The sequence below is a fragment of the Alosa alosa genome, chromosome 19, assembly GCF_017589495.1.
Source record: "Alosa alosa isolate M-15738 ecotype Scorff River chromosome 19, AALO_Geno_1.1, whole genome shotgun sequence".
NCBI classification, from domain to species: Eukaryota; Metazoa; Chordata; class Actinopteri; order Clupeiformes; family Clupeidae; genus Alosa; species Alosa alosa.
In genome coordinates this window covers 17,740,688-17,768,382 of record NC_063207.1, presented here as the reverse complement: position 1 = coordinate 17,768,382, position 27,695 = coordinate 17,740,688, and the positions used below count along the sequence as shown (strand labels likewise).

The 27,695-nt window shown below is 45.4% G+C and overlaps 2 protein-coding genes across 7 annotated transcripts in view; one reads left to right on the top strand and one right to left on the bottom strand.

Annotated features, from left to right (window-relative positions):
- Window positions 1-5,934, bottom strand: part of grm1b (glutamate receptor, metabotropic 1b) — a 23,519-nt gene extending 17,585 nt beyond the window's left edge. For 3 of the 4 annotated variants that reach the window (XM_048227276.1, XM_048227278.1, XM_048227279.1), the window contains exons 1-3: window positions 5,848-5,934; window positions 4,270-5,108; window positions 1,994-2,243 (exon numbers count right to left, since the gene is read on the bottom strand). In XM_048227276.1, the coding sequence (XP_048083233.1) occupies window positions 1,994-2,243; window positions 4,270-4,984 (965 nt within the window). In that variant the 5' untranslated portion in view covers window positions 4,985-5,108; window positions 5,848-5,934. Of the gene's footprint in view, window positions 1-1,993; window positions 2,244-4,269; window positions 5,109-5,181; window positions 5,274-5,847 lie in introns of those variants that run through there. The other variant, XM_048227277.1, reaches the window with a different exon arrangement.
- Window positions 5,935-7,870: 1,936 nt separating this feature from the next.
- shprh (SNF2 histone linker PHD RING helicase) lies at window positions 7,871-27,642 on the top strand. Of its 3 annotated transcripts, none has more exons than XM_048227273.1 (30): window positions 7,871-9,186; window positions 9,539-9,668; window positions 10,077-10,295; window positions 10,690-10,771; window positions 10,997-11,147; window positions 11,268-11,370; window positions 11,726-11,985; window positions 12,188-12,565; window positions 14,406-14,627; window positions 15,091-15,342; window positions 15,763-15,841; window positions 16,007-16,170; window positions 16,871-17,127; window positions 17,699-17,820; window positions 18,716-18,804; window positions 18,996-19,088; window positions 19,197-19,304; window positions 19,477-19,619; window positions 20,006-20,179; window positions 20,452-20,514; window positions 20,739-20,965; window positions 21,671-21,807; window positions 22,466-22,567; window positions 22,783-22,854; window positions 24,132-24,320; window positions 24,507-24,599; window positions 24,858-24,944; window positions 25,180-25,358; window positions 25,585-25,665; window positions 25,826-27,642. In XM_048227273.1, the coding sequence occupies exons 1-30, from the start codon at window positions 8,503-8,505 to the stop codon at window positions 25,932-25,934; spliced, it is 5,049 nt and encodes a 1,682-aa protein (XP_048083230.1). In that variant the 5' UTR covers window positions 7,871-8,502; the 3' UTR covers window positions 25,935-27,642. The 3 variants fall into 3 exon arrangements, with proteins under 3 accessions (XP_048083230.1, XP_048083232.1, XP_048083229.1); XM_048227275.1 differs by having other exon boundaries at window positions 10,687-10,771; window positions 12,191-12,565; XM_048227272.1 differs by having other exon boundaries at window positions 10,687-10,771.
- The last annotated feature ends 53 nt before the right edge of the window (window positions 27,643-27,695 follow it).

The window sequence follows — 27,695 nt, the reverse complement described above, 5'->3', positions numbered from 1 at the left end:
CATGTCAGTGTAACAATGACAGCTACCATGGACAGCTACCAAGATTCAGTACCCCATAGTCCCATTAAACAAATGCTGGTAGATTTTAGAATTGAAATCCTGCTTGTTTATCGAACAGTTTCAGCAGCCAATAAAAGTCCTGTTTGATAATATAATAGTTCCATCCAGCCACTATTCCTACAGTTAAGTCTTGCTTAGCAAGCCCAGCCTGTGCTTGTTTCTCTGCCTTTACTGCACTGCTGTTTGCAGGCCTCCTTCTCTCCTCCTTGACCCATAAAACACTGCCTCACCCAGTTGCTGTTCTCTTTCCAGAAGCCCACAGGGACCTCCAGGGGCAACAGAGATTTAGGCAGCCTCAGCCGAGAGGCAGCATTTTCTGGGTGTATCTGAAAAGCTTGATTTCCAGGACTTCCACTCTGAAATACTGTCATATAGTCACCAAGCAGCTTTTATCATATGTGTAGTTTTCTCATATTTCGTATGGGTTTGTGTATATCAATGTAGGTGTTGGTTGCAATCACAAGACTACTTCATTGAATTCCGTTGCTCCTCATCCTGAGCACTCATCTGGCATGTGACCAGACTCCTCTCTAGTAATCATAGCTCCCTCACTCACAAAATTTTGGAGTATCTATTTTGAGTGCACTGCTTTCCTTGGCTCCAGTGGAGCCAGAACTCAGTAAATGTCTTCCATCATCTCATATCTCTGCCACCATCGTTTTGCACACTGCAGCAATCAAGCATGATGCTCCTAAATGCTCTCCCCTGCCAGGCTCCCCGTAAGCTCCCCAAACCAGATGTGATGGGCTTCGCTGTTGTGACTGAACCAATTGTGGGTCACGCCGCAGACCTCACACCGCGAAACAAAGTGAAACACTCGCTCAGCGGGGCGGAGAAGAAGATGGGGCCTGACAATGGGACCGTCCTGACTCCACAGTAAGAGCTCGAGGAGAGAAAGAGTGTGCAGTGTGCACTCGCGTGAATCAGGCTTTGCCCGGTTGGGAGCAGAGCTGGAGAGCCCATAGTCTTCATTCCACTCCCTGCTGGAGGTGCTACACCACATTAGCCAGCCTCCCTGTGATCTGACACACAGCGACTGCTCCTCACGCATGCATTATTCATGGACAAGCTCCTCCATGGCTGGAGCACACACTCCAGTTAGAATCGCAGTGAATATTCTGGAATCTGGGGGTTGAGTGCGGTGTGTATGTGTGTGTGTGTGTGTGTGTGTGTGTGTGTGTGTGTGTGTGTGTGTATCTGTGTGTGCATGTGTCTGTATATATACCCCCAAATATTCAATATTTATGTGCTCTACACAGGTTTGATGGACCTCGCCAACCACAGTGCAAGACGATGTGCACATTCATCCACCGTAGCTACAGAACCACATTAGTGGCTCGCCCATGAGCTGGAGCTCTTAGAGGGAATCCACCAGGCGCGTAACTGAAGAGCTCCGTTCGCGTTGCATCTGCTGCAACAATTAGCTACACCAGACGGGATAGCGGCACATACATTCGAAAAAAGAATAGACCAGTCTTGTAAAATGTTTTTTTACGCGGCGTGAACGGAGCGCTTCAGTTACGCGCCTGGTTTAGCTTCCCTGTTAGGCCTCCTATATCTACACATGCTATAATTACCCCCCATACACACACACACAATCAACAAAGCACACACACACAAACACACACACACACACACACACACACACACACAGCTATATCTGCTTCACCTTTGTTTTCCAGACCAGACAACAAAAAACACATGCTGCCCACAACATCCACAGCATACAGTTGCTCTACTGGAGTTTAACCTCCACCTAGTTACCTACGCAGAAGCACATAAGGTGAAGCATTTATCTCTCCCTACTATCTCTCTCTTTCTCACACACACACAAACACACACACACACACACACACACACACACACACACACACACACACACACACAAACACACACGCACACACGCACACACACACGCACACACACTCCTCACCTCCCGATGAGCAGGAACTCTCCGGCAACCCCCAGGCGTCTCATGGCCATGAGCAGGCCGCGCACGGTCATGCCCTCGCAGAAGCACACCACCACCCTGGCCTTGGGGAGTCGCTCACGCAGCTTCCTCAGCAGACGGTCAAAGTGCCGCTCCCCAGCGTTGCTGTAGATCTTATCAGAGTGGGCAATGCACAGGCCCTCCTGAGCGGCCAGCTCCTTGAAGGCCTCCATACCACTCTCACCATAGTTCCCTGCATTTGGAGCAGAGGTCAGGTCACTATAGTTCACCTTTAGTATTAACAGTCTGACTAGGATAGCAAAAAATTGTTTTTTTTACAACAGTCTGACTAGGATAGCAAAAAATTTGTCATAGAAGCGCATGTACTGTACATGACTGTACTGTACAGCACCTTCCTGAGAGATATACGGTAACTAGATAAATCAAAAGTAGTCGGCAGACCTGAGCAATTCCCTTGGTGAAGAACAAGGAGGAGCTTGTTTATATTGTGGTTTTCAGGCAATTATGCAAAATACCAAATCACAGGTGACATAATATTGCTCTGCGACTTCTGAATCATTTCATTTTCCATGCTGGTGCGGCAAATTAGTCTCCGGCATATTTTCCTCGGGCCTTATGAGTGAATGAACTGAGTATAAATGTGAATGAGTATCGCAGCAGGAGACATCTGCACTGCTCTATCATGAACGCCAGAATGGAGCAACATTGTTCTAGTCTAGCATGACTGATGAGCCAGACAGTACAGATGGACCTGTGTCTTCTTGGGGGAGACAATTCTAATATCATGCTCATTCTCCATCCATTCTGCCTGCGTCCACACAAACAAAGCACTCCGAAGAATCATCATTTTAAATGAACTTGCTTTGCAATTCATGTCCCCTGAGGCTATGGATCCACCTGTGGGTTATTATGCATGCAGTAGATTGCTTTGTGCCTATCTGATTCATTCGCCCATTTTAATTATAATGGTGTCTCAAAAAATAATCCGAATTTTTTTTGAATTTCAATATCATATTTTCCATATACCAAATGGGAGGATAATCTTCTCCTGACAGCACAGTGTCACTTGAAGCTGTTCGGGAGATACACCTTAAAGAGGGGATATTTTTAAATGACCTCTTAAGCAGTCGTTTACAAACTCACCCGCTTCCCCTCCAGACTGCAGTGACAGGCAGGCTGATATATTACCTGCCACCTACACCCATGAGATCCCAGTAGCAAGTAGTTCCATTTTCAGAAATGGCAGAATCATTCAGGCTGCTCACACCCTGTCAATACTGACACATACATGCTATGCATCACGAACAAAGGTTGGAGCTGGGAGATTTGTTCTGTCCCCTGCACAGCATTATCATTCACATTATCGAACCAAAAACTGTTTACAGCATGAGTTCATCTAGACGTCCCAGCAAATGGAATCTTCCAGAATATGACAAAAAAGTTAAAGGTGCTGTGGCTGAGGTTTCAGCATCCGAAACTCGGAGACAAAACAACATAATAATGCCAGACACAGTCCCCTATCACCAGCACAGCAGCAGCAACACAACTTGTTCATGTATTTCATTCTGCTTGGAGCTAATTGTTGAAGTCAAAATGTACAACACAAGCTTACGGGGTGTTATATTCAGCAAATGAATGGAGACATGAATGAAATCCCTCTCTACACTTGTACGCAATGGGTATTCATGTAGTATCACAGGACCCATGAGGAGCTTTGCTCACTGCGAATGAATACAGCTCTCAAAGCTGTAAAAGTATTTTGGTGATCAAACTCTCTGTGCTCTCCCTTTCTTTTGTCTCTCTCTCCTTTTTCTCTCTCTCTCTCCCTTTCTCTCTCTCTCTCTCTCTCTCTCTCTGGAGTTGTCACTGTCACAGTCACAGTCACTTTCTGGATGTTGGCTACAAACCCAGGGGAGTATGACTCCCCTGTCCCTTTTGTCAGTCCAACTGTCCTTGCCCTGGGACTAGACAGACTGGTCCACTCCAGACCTGCTCCACAGCGGGGCTCACACACACACACCCACACACATGCACACACACACACACACACACACACACACACACACACACACACACACACACACACACACACACACATACAGACATTTACAGAAGACAGTCAGAGAACCTGGGGGACAGGGACCTGATTTTTTTAGGGCATTGCCCAACCAACTCTCACAGCTGTAGGTTCCTGTTGCTTCTCCAGTTGAGCACACATACATGATAAAGACTGTGTGTAAGTGGTAACTGGGCCTTACCCTCTGTATGAACCGCAGACACGTATGTCCAGTTGTATCTTTTCACAATGTCCAAAAGAGCCCTAGCTTGTAGGGTGTCAGAGGGCACGACTCTAAGAAAATATTGGTAAAGAGTTTTGTCGCTCAAGTCTATGCTTGTAGCTGAATAAGCGATCTGAGGGATGTTGAAAAGTTGTAACAGGTTTTGCACCTGAATAGCCACAGAGCTTGATCCCGGGCCAATGACTCCGGCGATGGGCTTTTTGGTAGCCGGGGGCTGGCTAGAGGGAGTTCCGTCGATGCAGTACTTTGAGCCGTCCTGGTCATCGCGGATAGAGATAAGGGAGTCTCGGATAAACTCGATACTCTGCTCCAGAGCCACGGACGAGTGCCAGCAGGAATCTCTGATCTCACAGCCCAGAGTGATGTTGGGGAGAAGGTTGGGGTCGGCGTTGATGCGATCCAGCGTGTGGAACATAGCTTCCACCCGTTGGATCCCGTACTGTTCTCGGATTTCTCCGCACGTCCTCTCCGCAACCTTCTCGGCCGAGGGCTGGTGATGCACAGAGAACAGGGCACCGATGATGATATCACCGTCCATGCGGGCGACGGAGCGTGTGGCAGCCCGTGGCATCACAGACCGCTCATAAATGTTCTTTGGAAAAGCGAATCCACCGAATAGCACCAGCGGCAAAAGTAAAGCAAGGATAGCGCTCATACTAATCACAGTCCACATCGCATCAGAGGTAAAATCATATCCGTAAGGTCGTCAAGCAGCGCGGGTGTTCACTGTATCCAAGTTAACTGAGGAGAAAACCATCACCTGATTGATGTCTTAATGTTGTTCTTCAATAAAATTCCTGTTGGAAAATGTGAATTAATGACAGTGTCAAAGAGCTCTGAATTCACTCTCATACCAAAAGAATAGGCTACCTGAATGGACGACGTGCCCGCTGGATGTCACCTCATTCTAAAACTTGCGCGGTGTAGCAAATTCCATTAAGCCAAATAACCCTGAAGCATTCCTTCATAGTCGGAAGAAATACTCAGCTGTCCGAGGAGAGCAGCAATAAATGAACTGGGTATTCTGAGATTTCAGCACGCTGGACAGCGCTAGTCTTTGGAGCAGGTTGAACTCAATCGAAGTGTTGAGACTGCAGATGTTTAGACTCCCTTGCAATCCAATTCCTGTCTCATTCAGACGTTCTGTTTATTCACTCTCCTCACTTTCACCCTATAGCCTATCACATTGCCTAAATAGAATATGTTCAATTTGTTATGTTTATTTAATGCACTCTTTCCGTTTCATGGTATAATTTAAGCAAGCCAAAATGACATAATTGACTAGCCTACATAGATAATGGAACGTTTTAAAATTAGGCTATAAACGCCACAAATGTGAACGTTTGCCTGTGAAATTCGAAGATTTTCAAAATCTTACTGTCTAATAAACACCCTTTAAGTTAGAGCTTAATTAAACATCATGAATGCGACTAATTACGCCCCAGTATATTCTACATAAAAGACGACAAAACGTGACAGTTTGTTTAGGATTAATTGCAGTCAATTAAGTGCATTTCAGAGGAACTGTGTACTTACCTGAGGCGCGAGCCCACCACATGCCTCCCTGCCTCCCGAGCCTCACAATTACGAACTGCGGCTTTGCTTCTGGCGCGCGAGAGGGGGACGTCGTCTTTTGCCACTCTAAAAACGAGCGGTGGTGCCCCCCTTCTCTCTTTCTTAATCACTGCATCTTAAAAGCGGGTCAGAGCAACCGCAAAAGCCAAAATGACCCCAATTGCCGGTGTAATGGGTCTCACTGAAAAGATGACAACGTAACATTTTTGGATATTAGGCCCTATTTCGTCAACATTTTGCTGATATAAAAATGGCAGATGATTCAGCCCCTTATCACTGCATGATAACGGACGAGCTTGAGAGTCGGGTAAAAAAACAGACATTTAATGTACTGCAATATGCAAAGGACTTGATAGTACATATGGATGCCCTGGTAATTCCAAATCATAAAAACGCAGTTTGACGATATAGGAATAGGCTACTGTTTTGAAATTAAGAAAGATTTTAAAGCAGACATTTAAGGACACACACTAAAAGAGATGTGCTTAAGGGGAGAATGAGAATCCTATTGTCTTGTCATTTGCTCTTGTCTGCAGCCCTGTACCCTCCCCCCCCCCTCTCTCTCTCTGACAGACACACAAACACACACACACACACATACAAACAAACTCTCTCTCTCTCTCTGTGTGTGTGTGTGTGTGAGAGAGAGAGAGATAGAGAGAGAGAGTTGCTCTTTCTGTGGGGGCAGAGATGAGGAAAAGGGTGCATTAATGCACAGCAACAGAAATGCTGTTTGCAACAACAAGTCAATTGTCTTGAACTCACTGCAGGTGGAGGGCATACTTGTGGATTGACAAATTAGTCTTTGTCTTTGCCCTGCATTTGTTGAAGAGCTGTTTAATGTCTGATTTCGCTGTCCAAATGGCATGCTTTTTTGTCGCAGAGTGTCAGCTGTCTTCAGGCCTACTTTAGGTCCAGCAGCTGACATGGGAATGAATAGACTACATTAGGTGGATCTGCATCACATCAAGGTATCTGCATCACAGCAGATCCATCCCAGAATTCCGTTATTTTGAGGAGGGGATTCCGTTTCTGCAGTAGTGGCATGGTGAATGATCCATCTTTGATGGATCTTCTGATGAGTTAGGCTAGCCCTGACATTCAATAACCACACTGGCCTATTGCACGTTCATGATGGAATGGTGACAAGGAAAGCAGTGAACCCAAGAGTGGAGATATCCACAGGGGCATTGAGAGTAACCTATCACACATTACTTTTTGCAGTGATTCCTCAAAAATAGTTGCTTTATTTGGTTATTGTACTTCATTAATAATAATAAAAAAAATCTGTCAAACTCTGCATTGACATTGAGGTGAGCAATTTCAGTTCTCAGCAGCGGTGCATGGTTTGTTGACTTTCTGCAGGCTTTAAGCTATTTTTCCTTGAACTGACGGATATGACTTGACTTCATTCTTAATTCTTTTAATTCTTAGTTTTCATTGTTCACGTCTTTGTTTTTGTATGAAGTACAAAATACCTAATAAACCTAAAAATTGGAGAGTAGGCCTATAGTTCTCAAAAAAGTGTCTGTGATGAGTGAGCTTTGGACAGGTGGGGTGTCCACTTAACCTCCACGCGGCACTCTAAATTATGAATCATCTTCTGATGGCCTGGGGTGTTTGTGCTCCATTTAGCATGCGGCTCTGTCCCATTTACAACCTATCCGCTTCACTTGGTTTCGTCAAACATACATTAATAACAGACATAGCCCACAAAAATAACTTTAAGGAATGTTAGCTGTTCTGTGACGGCCCATTAAGTGGTGTTTCATTGTGCATTCTGAGAGGTAAGCCTACAGAGACAACGCGCGTTTATGTGCTGCCTACTAGATACATGTAGAAAGAATTGTATGAAAAAAGACAGGTAGCACACTCCTATTACGGATTATAAGAAGCTGTACTGCCATCTGGTGTTACTGGTATGTTAGTAACCTAATTTACTAAATTACGTCACTTCCTATATTTTAAAAATGGAGGACTGCGATGGCGGCGGAATGCATGAATTCGAAATCATAACAAAGAAGTAGCTTGCTCAACATAAGCAACTCTACATAATTTCTCCTCAGGATAGTGAAGAAGTGGCTACGGGTGTGGATTAAAAATGACATGTAACTGTAAATATAATGCATCTAGCCCGTAAGTAGCATAGCATTTCAAAGAAGTGGGCTACTTACAGACACTGGGGCTGGCAAATTTAGCTAGTTCGTTAGCTAGATTAACCTTAGAAGAACTCAGTAACGTTACTAACAAATCAGTGAGCTGACTTTGGATAGTATTGGGCTAATGCATGCATGTATTTTCGCACTATCTGGGATTGTTGATTTGTTATTGTTAATGGATTTCCAATAGTTTTTCAGCTGCGATGGAGGTCTCACGTTTCATGGAGTCTATAGTTAGAAACTACTGACAGTTACCACAGGTGGGATGCTGGGACACGATACACACCTGTATCTGCAGAACTTTCATTCCGCAACAGTGCAAATGTGGCTCTGAGATACGTTGGGATGCTGATCAGAAACCTTCAGAAAATTCAGTTAGAACGTGCAATGGTTGAAGAAACCACTGTGGAGGAAAGTTTCGCAAACACCTTTTCAGTCACCTCATAAAAATATCATCATGAGTAGCAAAAGAAAAAGAGCACCACCAGTCAAGGTGGATGACGAGGCAAAGAAGAGACTGAACTGGAATATGCATGAGGACCGGAGGAACGAGGTAGAGTGTGAGTTATCGACACAGAGTTCCGATGTCATAGCAGAATGTTTACCCCTCTCCATTGAGGAACCTAGTTGTTCGAAATCTTTTCGCGTTGTTGTCGAAGAGCCAGACAAGTCAGAGGTAGCACTCTCTGAGGACGCCCTCATCGGTTCCAGTTATAATGCTCCCTCTATAAGTGAAGAGATTCCTGGCCCTAGCGTCAGCTATACACCTCGAATTAAGCCTGGCTCGGAGCCGGGTAGCGCGACCAAGAGTGTCACAAATGATACCGTTGTCCTACCCCTAATTAACCGCGAATTGGATGAGACGTGGTATGTACAGATCGGAGAGTTTAACCTTCGTGCCCAGTCCCCACTGGTAGTGGAGGCTAGTCAGAAGTGGACACTTCAGAGGACTGGTGGCAGGTTGTGCTTGTGCGCGTCTGGTGATCAGGAGGATGGGTACTTTGATGTGGAGGAGCAGAGCCTGGAGTACATGTGCCCAGTGGAAGCATCTTTGGGCAGGTTAGAGTTGGAGGAGTTGGACTGGCTTCAGAAGAGGAGGATCGCCCAGCTTGGTCTCAAGCCTGAAGAGGAATATATTAAGGTGTGTGTTAAGATATGTGGTCAGCACAGAATGTTTGCGTAGGCCTACTGCATGAAATGGTAGCTCTTGTGGCAGGGCCAAAGAATAAGGGCCTCACAGTGGCTGGACCTTACAGAGTACTTAAATCCTTACACTGCAATGTGTTTAAATGGGTGCAGTTCACAGAGACCACATTCACTTAGGCTTACTGCTTTGAACTGTAAACTAGGCTACATCATATGACTTCAGTGAGACTGTCAGTTGGTAGAAGAGGTGTTAGATATTAGGTAGAAGAGGTGTTGGATATTAGGAGGTTGGATCCACAGGCACTGTCTGAAGCAGCATACCCTGAACCCTGTTTGTTCTCATTCAGCTCCCAGTCTATTTGCTGGAGGCTGGATTAAGCCATCCTGAGTTCCTCAGTGAAGGCAGTGGCCGCATGAAGAAGGCAAACCAGCTGATCCAGAAGCTCATGGAGCACTTTTATGACTTCATCATTCCAGGTGAGTAGACTATGCTACTTCAGATGTACATATACCCCTCTTCTATTTGTTTCCCTTTCAGAATCTGTTGTGATCACGTCAATGATAAGTACACATGGGCCTTCATGATCCATTCAAGAACACTTACTTATTATAATAGTGGCATGCAACATAGGGATTTTTGGTAACTGAAACCAGTAAGAGAAAAATATAAAATGTTTTTTCGAGCTTGTGTCTGTAAACACTGTGTTATGAGACTTATTTAAGCCTGACGGTTTTTGTTTGTGTCACAAAATGTGAGAACAGGTGAACTTGTCAGGTGCTGCTCTGAGAGCAGTTACTGTATAAGTTTGTTAGATAAAGTCTCTCTGTGGTTTTTGCATGACGCCCACTGATTTGCACGTTGGATGCTGAATGTGTTGCCTGCAGAGGTGATGGAGGATGCGGAGGACGATGACGACATAGACCTTGAGCGACAGAACGTGGAGGAGCTGTACGACAGCGTGCGCCATCAGCACCAGCGTGAGGTGGAGGGTGAAGGCTTGGACGTGCAGCATGAGGCCCTGGTGCCTGTGCTGAGACCCTACCAGAGTCAGGCGGTCAACTGGATGCTCAAAAGGGAGAAGTACAACAGCAGTGCCTCTGAAGGTAACACTTATATAATAAGTATACTTTCACTTTCATCAACTGCACTGTCCATAAGGGACTGTCCATGCAGCATCTGAATTTTGTGTCTGTTCGGACTTGTGTACATTGACTGCAATGAGATGAGTCCAGCAGTATAGTTTGGCGAAACCCAGATGTTCGTCCATGTCCACATTGTACAAACCCCTGTCAGAAGAATAGTTGAGGCCTTACCTGTTGGCCATAATTTTTTTCCCTGACACACATGCTAATCAGCTGTATTTTAATTACAGTTGTTATCTTGTTACATGACATGACTACTATTGTGCCTGTGCTTTACTTTTTCAAGTTATGAATTGCTCCCTGTTTTAGCGATCTGTTACATGAAGACAGCACTGTAACTTTGTTTCTTTAGCAGATCAACCATCATTACATTTCCTGTGGCGTGAAATTGTGACTCTGTGTGGAAAGAAACTGCACTACAACATATACACAGGCTGGTAAGATCTACTATACCACTTCACTTTAAATCATAACCATTCATAGAGAAGACTGTGCTTGAATAACCGAGAATGCCAAAAATTACCATCACTTAATCAGTACACATGGTTTTTGACATTTTGTTGCACCTGACTGATTGCATTCTACTCCTGTGGTCAAATGAAGTAAAACTCTTTCACATGCATGTTTTGCTGCTCTTGACTGGATGCTGTGTGTTCCTGTAGTTTGATCCTGGAGTTTCCTCAGGCTGGGCCAGACTGGCCAGGGGGTATCTTGGCGGACGAGATGGGTTTGGGGAAGACTGTGGAAGTGCTGGCCCTCATTTTGTTCCATACAAGGCAGGGCCTGGAGAACAGCGCCCCCTGTCTGCCTGAGGTGAGCTGTCAGCCAGAGCCCTTGAGCTTTGTCATATTCAGAATCTAGCTCCAACACCAGTTCATATGCTTAAATGGATTTGTGAAGCAGCGTTGTTTGATTTAAGTTTTCCTATACCAGGGAGTGAAAGTAAACTACTTTGTGCCTCCCCCACCACCGGAGGAGAAAAATGGCACACCACGCAAGCGTGAGCCCCTACCCAAGGAGAGAATCTCTTACCCTGGTGAGTCAGACGCAGAGACAGCCAAATGCCATCAGCTATTAATACTGACATAACCTCGCTGTGGGCTGCTGTTGTCTCAGTTGGCAGAAGTGGAAAAGATTTGATCATAAATAGATGAAACATTTAAAAGAAAAGTTTCTAAAGGTCTTCTAAAGTCTGGTAGATATACAGTCTCAATAGTCTCTACATTGGGCCAGTCCCATGGAATGTTTATTGGCTTGCATCAATGTTTCTTAGTCTAGAAATTATTTGGTGCTTGTTGAGATTCTTGGATGTTTAGTTTCCCTCAATAAAAAAGATAAACTACAACAATAATGTTATTCATTTCTTACTCGTTTACTCATTTCTGCGCTAGCTGTTCGTGTGATGATTCTCACTGCCATCAAAGAGATGAAGGTGGGTAAAGGAGCCTCTATCAATGCCATCTTCGCCTATCTTCGCACGATGTTCAGGTACGACCCCATAAAGAACCGCAGTCACATCAAAAAGAGCCTCGCCAAGCTCATCAGCGAGGACCTCGTGGAGCAGGTCAAAGGTCGAGGCCTGGGAGGGTCCTTCAAGTTTGGAAAGAAGTACAAGGACACAAAGAAGAAGACACCAGTCAAGCAAAAGCCTGTAGGTGTCCTAATCAAAGTAGTTTTACATTTTATGCACATTTTTGATTTCATTTCCTAATAGCATCTTAGTGATGAAAAGGACTGACTCAAGACACTCTGATGTTTCTCATTTTTGTTTGCAACTGGCTTTCGTTTGGTCCAGCTGTGTTGACGTTGATAATGTGTGATTGATGTTCCTTTGATGTTTTGTATCCACTCAGCAGAGCTCCGATGGGGATGTCACTCCTCGGAGAACATCAGGCAGACGCTCTTCTCGGGACATGGATGCTGTGGTGACCTCTGACCTCGCTGGAGATCTAGACACAGACACAGCCCCTGTCCCAGAAGCTCAGGAAACCAAAAAGGAGAAAGACTCGACCAACCAACACCCTCCAGCAGAGAGCACCAAAGACCAGCTCCCTGAAGAGGAGAAGGAGGAGGAGGAGAAGAAGGAGGATGAGGAGCAGGTGGAGAAAACTGAAGATGAGTGTCCACCCCCCCATGAAGAAGTGAAGGACCCCCCACCCCCTACCTCTGTCCCTGAGCCAGACTACCACTTTGAGTGCATCTGTGGGGAGACAGGTCTACTGGACTACAAGGTAAGCTTTTCGGAGCCCTTCTTTGATCCACAAAAATGATTCCAGTCTCCCAAATGATAGCTAGAGGGCAATAGAAGACGTTTCCTGCATACTAATACTCCAGCACTCCACTGCTGCAGCATGTTTGTCTTTGATTTATCTTTCATTTGGTCAGTGTTCGGTGCAACTCGGCAGCACGCCAAGATCACAACGTTTACAGTCAGTCGTTTTCTTAGTCATAATTATGACCGTGGCGGTCATATAGGTTTAGTCAGATTTTTTTCTTTTCTTTTTTTTTTCGAATATCCAAATTTCCGTCAAGGATTCCCGGGACACTGAAACACCGGGGTAGACGAAACTTGGTGGGCATGTAACCCCATATGGAACCCCGAAAGGAGGGTAGGGCAGACACAGTTTTCTGTGAATATCTCGAGAACCGTAGGGTTTAGGAGGACCATTTTTTTTGTATGTTGATCTCAAAGGGCCATGTCAACCCATTCCATAACCACTCATTTCATGTATGGCGCCACCTAGTTAAACACAAAAAAGTAAAAATGAGGTGTTGTAATCGCAGGTATCTGTGACCTAACATAGTCAAAACTGCACGAAATTGGAAGTGTAGAATCATTATGACACCCTCTGAATGCACGCCAAGTTTCGTGGAATTCCGTTCATGGGGGGCCACACAATAAATTAATTTATGTTACTATATACCAACTGGCCTGTAGGTGGCCGGAGACAGTTTTCTGTGAATATCTCGAGAACCGTAGGGCCTAGGTGGTCCACCTTTTTTTTCGTATGTTGGTCTTAAGGGGGCATGTCAACCCATCCCATTACCACTTATTTCATGTATAGCGCCACCTAGTTAAAAATTAAAAAGCAAATAATTAAGTGTTTTCATCACAATATCTCTGGCTGACATGGTCAAAACTGCACGAAATTGAAAGTGTAGGATCATTATGACACCCTCCGAATGTATGCCAAGTTTTGTGAACTTTTGTTCATGGGGGGCCTTACAATAAAATAATTTATGTGTACATTTAGTGACCGTACACCAACAAGGATTCCCGGGACACTGAAAGACCGGAGTACACGAAACTTGGTGGGCATGTAACCCCACATGGATAGCACGGAACCATCGTTTTTTGTTTTTATCTGTAGCCCCCCCGCTGTACTGGACCCCCCGAAAGGAGGGTAGGGCAGACACAGTTTTCTGTGAATATCTTGAGAACCGTAGGGCCTAGGGTGACCAATTTTTTCCGTATGTTTGCCTCCAGGGGTCATATTAACCCATTCCATGTGCACACATGTGCATAAACAGATACACACGCACACACACATACATTGCAAGATGGGGGTGGGGTTGTATAAAATAAATTTTACATGTGAAATCTATGAACTAATCATGTTTTGGTATTTGTTGTCTAGCAGATGCCAGTGAGAATTGAGTGTGGATAATGCAATTTAGTGAGACAGTTAGAATCATATAGGCCTTTCAGCGTGATTTATTTTTGTGGAAAAAATGTGCTGGACTGGCCGGCAGTCATATTTTGTACCGCTCTGCGGTACATCTAGTTTTAGATGTAGACAGTTTATGTCAGGTGAAGAAGCTAGAGTCCACTGCAATGAAGGACTATATGAATCGTTTATATGGCCTGGACCACTTAAATTGACCGAACCCGAGAAAGGACCAGAGCACACAAATAGCAATTTTGAGCATTTAATAGATGCAAATGACCAAAGTTTTTAATGCACAGCGTCTTCATCGGAGTCAAAGAGGCTGTATGAAGAGGCCTATATTTGTTTTAAGTTTGTGACCATATGAATGTGAAAGCATTTTCCAATCCGTCTGTCCATCTAGGCTCGTGTCCAGTGCCTGCACTGTCTGCTGTGGCAGCATGCAGACTGTGTCAACTACAAGCAGGAGAGCCAGGACACCACACCGTTCTACTGCCCGCACTGCCTGGTGGCCATGCCACCCGTGCGCACCGGTGCCACCCTCATCATCTCGCCCAGCTCCATCTGCCACCAGTGGGTGGAGGAGATCAACCGCCACATCCGCTCCTCCTCGCTGCGCGTGCTGGTGAGGGAGAGGAGAGAGATGGGGGCGCAGGAGAGAGACTGAGGGGGCGAGGGCTGGGAAGAAGAGAGCGCTTACGAGGATGTGTGTGTGTGTGTGTGTGTGTGTGTGTGTTTGAGTGGGATCAGCTTGCAGACGGTTTATTTATTCATGCCATGACACAACACTGAGCTTGCATATAATTTTGTGGAGGTTAATGACACTATAGTGAACCTGTATGATTCATTTGTTTGTTGGCTCACCTTTGATCTTTGCAGTTTTCCATTAGTGTCTGATAGTTTATTTGAATCTCTACATGTGAAGATATGAACTTTTACATTTTCTTTGGCAACTTTTGCTTAATTTTCTACCTCTTTCTCTCTCTCTCCCTTGCTTTATCTCCCTCTCCTCTCTCTCTCTCTCTCTTTCTCTCTCTCTCTCTCTCTCTCTCTTCCTCTCTTCCTCCTCCTTTTATTCTCCATCATAGGTGTACCAAGGTGTAAAACGGCACGGCTTCATCCAGCCGCACGTGCTGGCCGAGCAGGAAGTGGTCATCACCACATACGACGTGCTGCGCTCCGAGCTGAACTACGTGGACCTGCCCCACAGCAACAGCGAGGACGGCCGCCGCTTCCGCACACACAAGCGCTACATGGCCGTGCCCAGCCCCCTGGTGGCCGTGGAGTGGTGGCGCGTCTGCCTGGACGAGGCCCAGATGGTGGAGTGCACCACTGCTAAAGTAACTCCTCTCCCTCCCTCCAACACTCTCATGCTAGGCCAGCCCTCACACAGCTCCAATCTATTCCCTCCATCCTTATCCTCTGCTGGAGTTATGACTGTGGAGAACACTTTACATTCAAGTACAGTGCCCTCAGAGAGGGGAAAGAGATCGACCTCATATTCTCACAATTTGTTCTCTAGTGCTCTCCATTGAAATATAGATAATGTTTCATGTATGTGTGTCATAGTGTCAAGAGTGTGCTCAATTGTAGTAGAGTGTGTGAATGTTTGTAACTGATATAGTGTGTGAATGTTTGTAACTGATATGGGGTGCTAGTGTTAGTGTTTTGATTTATGGAAGAGGTCAAACCTGTGTGTGTGTGTTAATGGCCTGTAAAGCTGAATGGTGTGTGTGCGCTCTGTGGTTGGTTGTGTCTAGGCTGCTGAGATGGCCCTGCGTCTGTCCTCTGTGAACCGCTGGTGCGTAAGTGGGACACCTGTGCAGAGGGGATTGGAAGGTGAGTGGCAATTTACTTCACTGTGCAAGACTTTATACGAATACGAAATCAATGCATATCAATGTATATGATTGTGCCACACACACACACACACGTACAGATATTTGTAGATGTTCTTTGCTTAATGGATTCTAAGTGTGTGTATGTGTGTGTGTGTGTGTTTAGATCTTTATGGCCTGGTGCTGTTTCTGGGTGTTGACCCGTACTGGGTGAAGCACTGGTGGGACCAGCTGCTGTATCGCCCTTATCGCCGCGGCAACACCGAGCCCCTCTACAACCTCATGGGCCGCTTGCTATGGCGCTCCGCTAAGAAAGACGTCATCGACCAGGTAGATGAGGGGTCACCCCCCCCCCTCTCCACTCCTCCATCTATCCCAGATGGACAACTCCTCTGGCCTTCAGGCTTTTGTCTCTCTGCGCTCTTGCTATAGCCTGTAAAAGTCCTACAGAAATAGAGATTCTCTTGTTAAATATACCCTGACATTTATATGGTATAGCTACTGTGTAATTAAGCTTGTGCCACTGAGGCTCCAATATGGCCATGGAAGATGGAATGAGATTAAAAGAGGTCAGTGCAGGCCAGCTCTGTGAATGCTCTTGAGTATTATTTTGGTTCGTAGTCAATTTTGTGACATTTTCAATCTGAAGTGGATCTGCATTTATACTGATTGACCTTTCAACTCTTGCCTTTTCTCCATGCTCGGTATTCTGTCTGTCTTTGCTGTATTTTTGTAACTTCCTTACACTTTGTAGAGACAAAACTTTTGATAGAAAAAAAAAAAAAAAAGATCCCTCACAAATGATGCTCATTTTATGTCACAGAATGTAAAAGGTCCAAGTTCAAAGAGCTTGGTGAAAAGGCCTTTACTATTGTCTTTCCCTTTAATCTCCTACACAACATGGACTGTTTAATTGGCTTCTATAACTGCCCTTTCCCTATTCCATAAGATAATGTATAGTAGCAGTAGTATGTAGGCTATATGATATGTATAGTATACCAAATAAATCTTTTGTGTTTAAATCTTTCAGATCCAGATCCCCCCTCAGATGGAGGAGATCCACTGGCTGCGCTTCTCGCCCGTGGAGAGCCACTTCTACCAGCGCCAGCACGAGGTCTGCTCCCAGGACGCCCTGCACAAGCTGCGTAAGATCTCCGACTGGTCACTGCGCCTGAGCAGCCTGGACCGCCGCACGGTCAGCACCATCCTGTGCCCGCTGCTGCGTCTGCGCCAGGCCTGCTGCCATCCTCAGGCCGTCCGTGGAGAGTTCCTGCCTTTCCAGAAGAGGTGAGTGCTGCCATGTGCAGGCCAGATTCTCACTTTGCCTGGCACTTAAAGTTCCGTAACCTCCATGGGCAGGCCAGGTTCTCTCTTTGCCTGGCACTTAAAGTTCCGTAACCTCCATGGGCAGGCCAGGTTCTCTCTTTGCCTGGCACTTAAAGTTCCGTAACCTCCATGGGCAGGCCAGGTTCTCTCTTTGCCTGGCACTTAAAGTTCCGTAACCTCCATGGGCAGGCCAGGTTCTCTCTTTGCCTGGCACTTAAAGTTCCGTAACCTTTCCTAAAGCTGCATATCTGGTGCTGATATCTGTTTAGCTTGTGTAGTTGGTTCAGACCAGTTAAGGATGTCCTACTGTGATCTTGAACTGTCTTGATGCTTTGATGACTACAAGATTATAGAGATATGTACACCACCCGACCAAAGCGATGGACTGTTCACTTACTTGGATGCGGATACGTAGATCATTCATTGTCGGCCTCATTCAATATCTCCCTGTCTAATTACATTATGTGTGATGAGCTGGTGAGGCTGCTTATGAGGCTGCTTTATTTATGTTGCCTCCTGTGTGTGCATGCAGCACCATGACCATGGAGGAGCTGCTCAAGTCCCTGCAAAAGAAGTGTCGTGTGGAGTGTGAGGAGGCCCACAGGCAGCTGGTGTGTGCCCTCAATGGCCTGGCTGGTATCCACATCATCAGAGGTACAATACGCACACACACACACACACACACACACACACACACACACACACACACACACACATACATGCACACGCACATATAGTACACACTCATTTTTATGCATCTTCATTCATTTATCATCTTCCTGCAACAGCACAACTTAATTCTGGTGCATGCACAATTTGTTGAGTAAATATATAACCAGCTCATACCTATAACACATTTCATTGTATTTAACATTGCACTAAATTGTGGAATTTATTTTCTAGTTTGTGACAGCTCTTACTTTAGATAAAAGACTAAAGTCCCTGGCAGGTTTAGGCTTTGCTGCATTGAGTATCTTCAGTGTGTGGGCGTCTTTCCTGTCCTGATCGTTGCGTTAAAGTGTTGAAATATCAGAGGCACCCAGGATGACTGGCTTCCTGTACACGTCCTGACTGACGGCAGCATTACTGAGCACTGAGAGAGCAGCTGATTGTGCAGACGTGAGAGTGAGAGCAATAGGGAGTTATGACACGCTGACAGGCAGGCCGTTCTTCATCGTCACGGAGGAGTGTGTGTGTGTGTGTGTGTGTGTGTCTGACAACGTGCTCAGCCTGCCTGCAGGCTCTGTACAGGGGGAGGCTGAGGATTGGGATTGAACAGGGAGGCCTGGGTAATGAGAGGAGCAGCTTCGAGGTAGCCCAGAGCACCATCGGGGATGACACGTTTCCTCCCTGAGGGTTCTAGTGGCCAGAGATGGTTCTCATTGGGTTACAGACCGCGGCAGCTGCCATCATCAAATGAATACATGTCATTTGTCAACATTCAAGCACTGTCAGACTTCACATAAAAGAGTGAATGAATGATAGTCTTGGAAACTGAGATGTGAGTTCAGCTGTAATGAAAATGTGTGTGTGTGTGTGTGTGTGATAGATGAGTTTGTGGAGGCGGTAGAAATGTACAGAGAGGTGCTGCGGTCATCAGAGGAACATAAAGGCCGACTGAAAACAGACTCCTTACAGGTAATCACAGCGTACACAAAGACTAAGCATTTCACTATATAATATTGTGCCTTGTATGATTGTAAGTGACATACATTTGATTTGATTTACACATCTTTATCCCATTTTATATTACCCATCACTAGATTACCTGAAATGTATTGTAAGTATATTGTATCAGCTGCAGCTCATCTGAACTCTTGATTTGACAGAGACTCCATGCCACACACAACCTGATGGAGCTGCTCAGTGCAAAGCATGATGGGATACCCCCAACCCTTCGGGATGACCGACTAAAAGAAGAGGTGAAGAAATGGCTTCATTGTGCTATAAGATGGATCACATGTTCAAATCTATAAAGAGGGTGGATGTAATCTGTGTGTGTGTGTGCGTGCGTGTTCGTGCGTTCTCAGGCAGAACAGCTAAGGCAGCACTACATGACCAAATCTAACTCCGAGGTGTCGGAAGCTCAGCAGAACCTGCAGCCAGTGCTCCAGAACATCAAAGAACTCAAACGCAAAGTAAAGTATTCCACAGTCACATGCAAACAAGACAAATGTCTACCTTCACTCATAAATGCACACTAAACAGCAATATGCAAACCATATGATATCAGTTCAGTACTGATCGAAGGGTTGAGAGACCCTTCCCTTGCTGATCACTGAGTCTTTCTCTGTCTGGACCTCTCTCCAGGTTAACCTGCGTTCCCCCTGGTGGATGGAGGTCATAGCGCAGGCCATTGAGTACTCCATGGTTGACGACTTGGTCGGGCGCATCCAGAATGAGCTCACCTGCACCTACAAGCAGGAGGCCAACAAGCTGTCCATGGCAGACAAGTAAGGCTGCTTTGTTCTGTATTGTACCCACCCCATATAGTGCGATCATGATGTACCTTGATAAAGGCTGCTTGCCAAAACATCGGTCTTGAACAAATAATGTTAAAAGAGATTAGAGTGTGTGTCTACCCTGTCCTAATTCTTCATCATGATGTGCAAAATGCATTTGTAATCTTAGATGTTTAGTGTTTGAACCTCAGGAAGGTAGAGATTGTTCAACAGTGTTGAGGATATTTATTATTTCAATACGAGAAGAGGGAGACAAATGGCGCACACTTCTGAGAGAGACAGAGTAGTATGTCACACACAACCCTCTGAGAGAAGCCGAGAGAAACGTCCATATTACAAATCTGTAAGACGGATGGCCGACTCGTCTCATTCCTCAGGTTCCGAGACGGCCGCGGCCTGCAGTTTCTGCTCACCACCCAGATGGACGACCTGCTCAAGTCTCAGAAGGTGGTGCAGGATGCGGTCAAGAGGCTGGAAGGCTCGCCCTCACAGGCCATCATCGAGGAAGCCACTATGTGTCATCTCAGGCCCGTCCGTCTGCCACTCAACAAGTGAGACATACTGATTGGTCAAATGTTACAAAGATGTCGTGTCAGAAAGCAGAATTCCTACATCGTCTTTTCTCCCCGACTATGTGCCATCGACTTTACAGTACTTATAAGATCTTCATTTGGGTTGTTCTAGCACAACTGGGTGATGAACTCAACATGTAGGAGAGGATGTGCAGATTGAGAGTGTGGTTAGGCTTTATCTGAGTGAAATGTGACTGGAGTTAAAGCTGATCAGATGGGCTCTGTGGTGATGGCTGAGTCTGTTTTTCCAGCTGTGTTTTCTGCAAAGCTGACGAGCTCTTCACTGACTACGAATCGAAGCTGTTCTCTCACACGTGAGTAAAACAACCCTTTACGGTCATGATCTGATCTTTTGACCGCTGTATGTGTATTTTTATTAATATACAACACTATCATTTGTATGTTCCTGCATGATGTTGTAGGATTGGTGCTTTTCAATGATTTGACCTGCATTACATTATTATAATTACATTATTGTGATGTATTAAATGCAGCTGCTCTATATGATTGAACGTGACAATTGTGTTAAACCTGACAGGGTCAAAGGTCAGACGGCCATCTTTGAGGAGATGATCGAGGACGAGGAGGGTCTGGTGGACGACCGCCTGCCCACCACCAGCCGCGGCCTGTGGGCAGCCAGCGAGACGGAGAGAGCCCTCAAGGCCATCCTGGCGTTCGCCCGTGCGCGCCGCCTGGACGCCCAGCTGCTAGAGGAGGCCAGCACCTTCATGGAGCTCTTCGAGTCCTGGAAGAAGGAGTACAAGGGTGTGTGTGTATGTGTGTGTGTGTGTGTGTGTGTGTGTGTGTGTGTGTGTGTGAACTGATTTTGAAATCATCCATTTCATTTTCTCATTGATTTTGGTGAGGCATAGCAAATGAAGCAATTTAACAGCAGTAAGGATTTTGAAAAGCAGTGATATATCATTTAGTCATTTAGCCTAATTTAGGATTACAACTTCAAACGTTTAATTTAAAAAGAACATTGTTTCGGCTGCGAGTCATTAAGCCAAACTTTTCAATTTTGTAGGCTGCATGATAAGAGCAACTTAATCAATAACTATTTTGAAAATGAGTTGGATCTTTTAATGTCACCTTTATTGTTGCATCCATGATCTTAAAGAGAAGAAAAAATTGGGTTACACTTTACTTGACAGTATCGACATAAGAGTGACATGACACTGTCATGAACGTGTCATAAACAAGTCATAAAAGTTTATGACATAACGCTTCTGTTATTCGTTTTTTGTCATAACAAGGGTTCATGTGTCATGATAGTGTCATGTGTTCATGACCGTGTCATTTCACTCTTATGTCGATACTGTCAAGTAAAGTGTTACCAAAAATTGTTTGGTAAGTCAGAAGTAATTGATGTTATACTTCTTTTTTTTTTAAAACTCCTCTTACCCTGAATTGCATGTGTCCTAAGCCCCAGTGTTGGACTGTGTGTGATGCTCCGTGTTTGGCTGCAGGTACTGCATGAGTACTGGATGACCCTGCGGGACCACGTGTCGGCCATCGATGAGCTGGGCATGGCCACCGAGAGGCTGCGTGTGCGTCTGCCCGACGAGCCCAAACAGAAGGTCCTGCACATCATAGAACCACACGAGGTAAACCCATCCAGAGGCCTGCTTCCTATACGGGACAGTCTAGTCTGGTCAGTGCACTTCTGTTATTGGACTACTGGATGGAAGCAAACATGCTGCTGTTTACATATTCTCAGTCATTTACTTCATATGGAATTTCCAGTTAGTGCGTGTCTGTTGGTCTTTTATTGATGGTAATAGACACTTGCAGGATACAAATAGCCTTTAAATGCTATAAATGTATGCAGTATATGGAGGAATCTGTATGGGTTAGACACTCAACTCAACAACTGTCAATCAGAATTCGATAATCTAATGACATAATAACAAATTAATATGTCTCAGAACTTCCTAATTGCACATCTAATTCACACACAGTTATGTACCAAGCATTAAAGGAATTATTAAGAAGCTATTAAGGACTTATTATTAAGAAGCTATCTCTATCAGGAGTGTCTTAAATGGACCTGTCCAGACTATTAAGGAGTTCTTATTAAGAAGCTATATATATATACCCTCTGCAAGTATTTAGTTTGAATGGTATCTTCAGTTGTAAGATGCTGACCCTAATAACTTCATACAATAAAAAATAATTATAAAAAAGCTATATCAGGTATGTCCTAAATGGACCTGTCCAGGCTCGAGACTTTCCAGGGTAAAAGGGTTTGCTGTGAATCTGCAGGTGGATCAGAACCGAGTCAAGCTGCTGAATGACCGGGCCGTGGCCAGATCCCAGCTGCAGAAGAAGCTCGGTCAGCTACTCTACCTCACCAACCTCGAGAAGGTGAGGCCAGGGCAACATCACCACACCACGACATGTTGTTGTAATAGTAGTAGTAGTAGATGTAGATGATGTAATCTTGCTCTGTGTCATTTGTGTATTTGTGGATCTCTGTTTCTGCTGCGACTTGCTTTGATGAGCTCTGACCTGTGTTGTGGCTAATTGGTTGTAGAACAGTGAGCAGTGATCTAATGCTTGTTGTCATGATGTGTTCTTAGTCTCAGGATAAATCAACAGGAGGGCTCAACCCAGAGCCATGTCCCATCTGTGCCCGTTCCCTTGGACAGGAGGTAAGACTCTCTATCCCCTTTGCTCTGCTATCTCTCTCTGTCTCGCTCTCTCTCTCTGATCCACTTTTTCTCTATCTCTCTCTCTCTCTCATCCTCTCTCTCTCCCCTCTCTCTCTCTCTCTCTCTCTCTCTTTCTCTCTCTCTCTCTATCATCCTCTCTTTCTCTCTCACTCACTCTTTCACACACACACACACACACACACACACACACACCAAAGGACCAGTGGCAAACAGAGCCCTTGGCTAATTATTTTCTCATCTGTTTCATGAGTCTGGGAAAGTAATGATGACAGAGGCAGGGATGAGGTCAGGTCAGTGTGGAGTTTGTCTCCCCTTTCAGTGGCCTGATTGAAAATGGAATGGCTATTCCGTCAGCTGAATAGCTAAGAGCTCATTGTCCCCTCCCCACCCCCGCTGCTCTCAGTACCACTTGAGGGGAAATGGAACTGACATTGTGGATCCGATCCTGATCACAGGCTGCTTTTCCCAGCGGCGGACCTTTGTGCTGCTCGAGGGTCCTCAGGCCACACTGATGCCCTCAGCAGTGCCCGAGCAAAATCCGCCCATTGTTTACGTTCATGTTGAACCACCAGACTAATTATGGCTGAATGGAACTGTTTCGGTTTCTGAACCTTTTATTTGTCTGTTCTTTTGAGTAAACAAAAAACGGGCAAGCTTTGGTTGAGCTTGGCACAAAGTGTCATTCATACCACAGATTGTCTTTGACACCTGCGGGTAAAATGTAACCCCATTCCCTGCCTTACAGTCTGTTTTAACAGGACAAAACAGAACAGAACATTCTCACACTTATCCGTGGAAGTCTTATCCCACTCATCATTATCCTCACAGAAGCTCCTTTTGTTCACTTCTGTGTATTGTGGCTGTGCAAAACAACAGTCTTTCATGTGGGTTCACACTCATATGTTTGTGTTTGACCTTGTGTTAATGGCCAGACTGACTAGCTGCAGAGGCTTTGGCTCGACTCCCATTGCCACTAATTACCCAGTCAGAGTGACAGCTGTATGTAGATCACTGTCATCATTAAGCTGGTGATTAGCGGTTTCACTGCAGTGCCGCTTACCCATGGAAAATGTAGCAACAGCTGTGTATTGTGTGTTTGCGTTTGTGTGTTTGTGTGTGTGTGTGTGTTTGTGTACATGCACGTGTGTCTGTTGGTGTGTAAATGCGTGTGTGTTCGTGTGTGTGTGTTTGTGTGTGTGTGTGTGTACACATGCACGTGTGTCTGTGTGTAAATGCGTGTGTGTGTGTATTTTCAGTGGGCTGTGCTGACCTGTGGCCACTGCTTCTGTAACGAGTGCATCGCCATCATCATGGAGCAGTACAGCGTGGGCTCTCGCCGCAGAGCCATCAAGTGCGCCATCTGCAGACAGACCACCTCCCACACCGACATCTCCTACGTGTTCACCACCCAGAACAACGGCGCCGGAGAGGACATCCCCGTCAAGGTCAGACACGGCAGCCGGGGGGGCAATGGCATTTAGGGGAAGAAGATTGAAGCTGAGAGAGATCAAATCTGCGGGATGGGATGGAGCCTCAGTAATGGCTTGACTGTTGACAGTAATGGCTTGACGGGGAATGTTTTAATGGTGGCGTCCTGCTGGGACTGACGTGGTCTTCCTCTTAAAAAACAGGGCAGTCACTCCACCAAGGTGGAAGCTGTGGTCAGAGTCCTGAAGAAGATTCAGATGACGGACCCAGGAGCCAAGTCCTTGGTGTTCTCCACGGTAACGCATCAACCCAGCCCTCTCTTTCGTCATACTGCACTAGAGTCTGACAACAGACAGCTCCCTCCTCCCCCCAAACTGTATCCAGGGTTGGTTTGAGGCTTTCTGTCTGTTATAGTTTTATGTGATGGCATGCTAGGGGCTGTGCCTGTTGCCAGAGTCTGACTTCTTTATGACATGGTGGTTTCTCTTGTAACAGTGACTCCTGTCTTCTCTCTCTTTCTATTTTCCCTTCCCTCTGTTTTTTTCTCTCAATAGTGGCAGGGGGTGCTAGACATCATCGCCAAAGCGCTTTTTGACAACAACCTGGAATTCTCCCAGATCAATGGCATCCACAATTTTCAGGTTTAAGAGGCTCTTATGTATCTTACAAATAGCCTGTTTGTATGTATAACACGTGTGTGTGTGTGTGTGTGTGTGTGTGTGTGTGTGTGTGTGTGTGTGTGTGTGTGTGTGTGTGTGTGTGTGTGTGTGTGTGTGTGTGTGTGTGTGTGTGTGTGTGTGTGTGTGTCCTCTGCTAACCAATAACTGTGTCTGTGAAATGCATGACCAGTTGTATGTGAATCTGTGTGTTTTGCAGAAAAACCTGTGTTCTTTCAAGTACGAGGAAAAGGTCAATATCCTGCTGCTGCCACTTCACACTGGCTCCAACGGGCTCAACATCATTGAGGCAACTCATGTGCTATTGGTGGAGCCCATACTGAATCCGGCCCATCAGCTGCAGGCTATTGGCCGTGTGCACCGCATTGGCCAGACAAAGTGAGTCTCAGAGAGAACCCTCATCCTGGGTGTTTTGGTCTATACAGTGAAGTTAAGCATGGCCATAAATATAGATAGTCAAGTAGTGACCATACAGCACACAGAGATGAGGCCCTGTAAGATTCCCTGCCTGGCAGAGGATCTGTCAAATGTAAACTGTAGACTGTTTTGTTTGTATATTTTGCCCTTGTCAAAATCCTTACTGTTTTTGCCCTTCTCTCTCTAGACCCACCTTTGTGCACAGGTTCCTCATCAGGTCAACCATAGAGGAGAAGATGCAGGCCATGCTGAAGACTGTTGAGAAGAGGTAAGGTCATTTTCGGAGCTCCATATTCTCTCCCCTAGACTTCATTTGTCTTCATGTGTCTGGCTGTGAAGCCAGAGGCTTACGATGTTACGTTTTTTATTTATTTCTTTTTTAAATCGACTTCCTTCTAAATTGCCTCTGCTCGCCCCCTGTCTCGCAGCCACGCCGCCGCCACCATGAAGCATTCTGAAGCGTCCGTCTTCACTGTAGCTGACCTGGCGGAGCTCTTCACGGAGGATGCAGAGGAGCGTGAGAGCCTGGAGGACTGAAGAAAAGGAAAGAGAGAGAGAAAGAGAGAGCGAAGGATGAAAGAAAAGAATTTGTGAATGATGATCAAAGTGCCAAGGAAGTGTCTTTGTAGTGCCAGTGCATGAAAAGGGCATTTTTATGAGAGGAGTCTCTCCAGACGGTCTGGCTATGTAAAACTCACCTGTCCCCCCTCTAAGACATTTTGCTATTTATTCCAGATCAGTTTCACCATTGATGTTCCACATGGTCACTCATTCACTGGTGTTTTGAGTGTAGAGGGACCAGATCTTGAGTAGATCTCTATCGGTGCTGTATACCAGAGAAATGAGTCTGTTCATGCGTTTTTTTCAACTTGGCTTGGTTGTATTTGAGACCCCCACCGGGGTCACCTCTGGTCACCTTTTCATGATGTCCTGAAATATCAGATTCTCACACACAAAAGGAGGATAAAGGATTTTGGAAGGAAGACGAATTGAAGACATTTTGGGGAACACTGACCATGTAAGCTGCCCCTAATTAATGAAGCATAGACCCAATCAGATTATTAAACCTGTTTGTGATCAAGTCTCTAGTGAGACACCTGCACAGAGGCAAATGAGCTGATGAATCTGGGTTCACTCTCTTTATTGTTCTCCTGCTTCATCAATCCAAAGATTTACGGGAAAAAATAAGAGCCTCAGATAATCTTTTTAGAAAGATTATGTAAATGACCGAAATCCCCTAGAAATGAGAAAAAGAAACAAACAACCCCAAACAGGGCTGTATATTAACTTTTTTTGCTCCTGGTGCTACAGAGGTTAATCATCTACACTCTAGAAAACATTTGTCGCCGGTGCTAAGCTGATAAATCTTCCATAGCACAGACTGATTTTCTTGTAACTTGTGCTACATAAGTGTAGCACTGTACAGCCCTGGCAAACAGGCTAACAAATGTCTTGATAGGCAGTGTCTATTCTCTTTAAAGTCAGTGGACAGATATTGGCTACCGATGAGAGAGTGACATCAGTAAACAGGTGTGTGTGTGTGTGTGTGTGTGTGTGTGTGTGTTCGTGTTCGTGTGTTCGTGCGTTCGTGCTCTGCAAAGCCCGGGCCTGTTAATGCTGCGTTGTAAACTGCATTGAGGAAGGAAGTGGTGTGTGTTAACAGAGTGAGCTAGACGGTGCTTTGAAGAGTCTTCTCTCCTGCTTTGGTCTGTAGCATCGCTCAGCGGCTGTCTAGAGGGCTGGGCGCTCAAATGGAGCCAGACCTGTGCTTTAGCAGTTCTGATTTGCAGGACAAAAACAAACAACAAAAAAACGCCCTCCAAAAAAGGGGCCGCATGATTCACTGAGAGCAAAGAAACGGCTCCCGTAAAAAAAGTCTCGTTAAAAGCGGGAAAGGAAGAATGGAAACATGTTTTCCACCAGGAGATGTTGTCAGGGGATGAATACAGAGGAACAGGCAAGGGTTCATGCAGCTATGTCTCTATGAATGTCAGCTCACAAACAACGACAATAATACAAATACCAGCAGTACCACACTGGAATCTCAGAATCTTTATCACCATTTTCAAACACTTTTTAGAAGTTTTCCCATCATGACCTTGTGATACAACACTACAGACCACATACTGATGTATAACGTAGACATGTCTTATATTGTTATGATAATGTTTGGAAATGCAATTTAAATATGGTGTTTGATATGTAAGGGATAATGTAATTATCAGAAAATAAGTCCAGACGGGGAGAACAGCTTCGACCTGAACCAAAACGAGAAAAGAAACCTAACACAATGAATCT

Coding starts and splice junctions, on each gene's coding strand:
- shprh (XM_048227272.1), top strand. CDS start 8,503: ATGAGTAGCAAAAGAAAAAGAGCACCACCAGTCAAGGTGGATGACGAG. Junction 19,089..19,196: donor ATGACCGACTAAAAGAAGAG/GTGAAGAAATGG, acceptor GTGCGTTCTCAG/GCAGAACAGCTAAGGCAGCA. Junction 24,321..24,506: donor GAGAGGACATCCCCGTCAAG/GTCAGACACGGC, acceptor CTTAAAAAACAG/GGCAGTCACTCCACCAAGGT.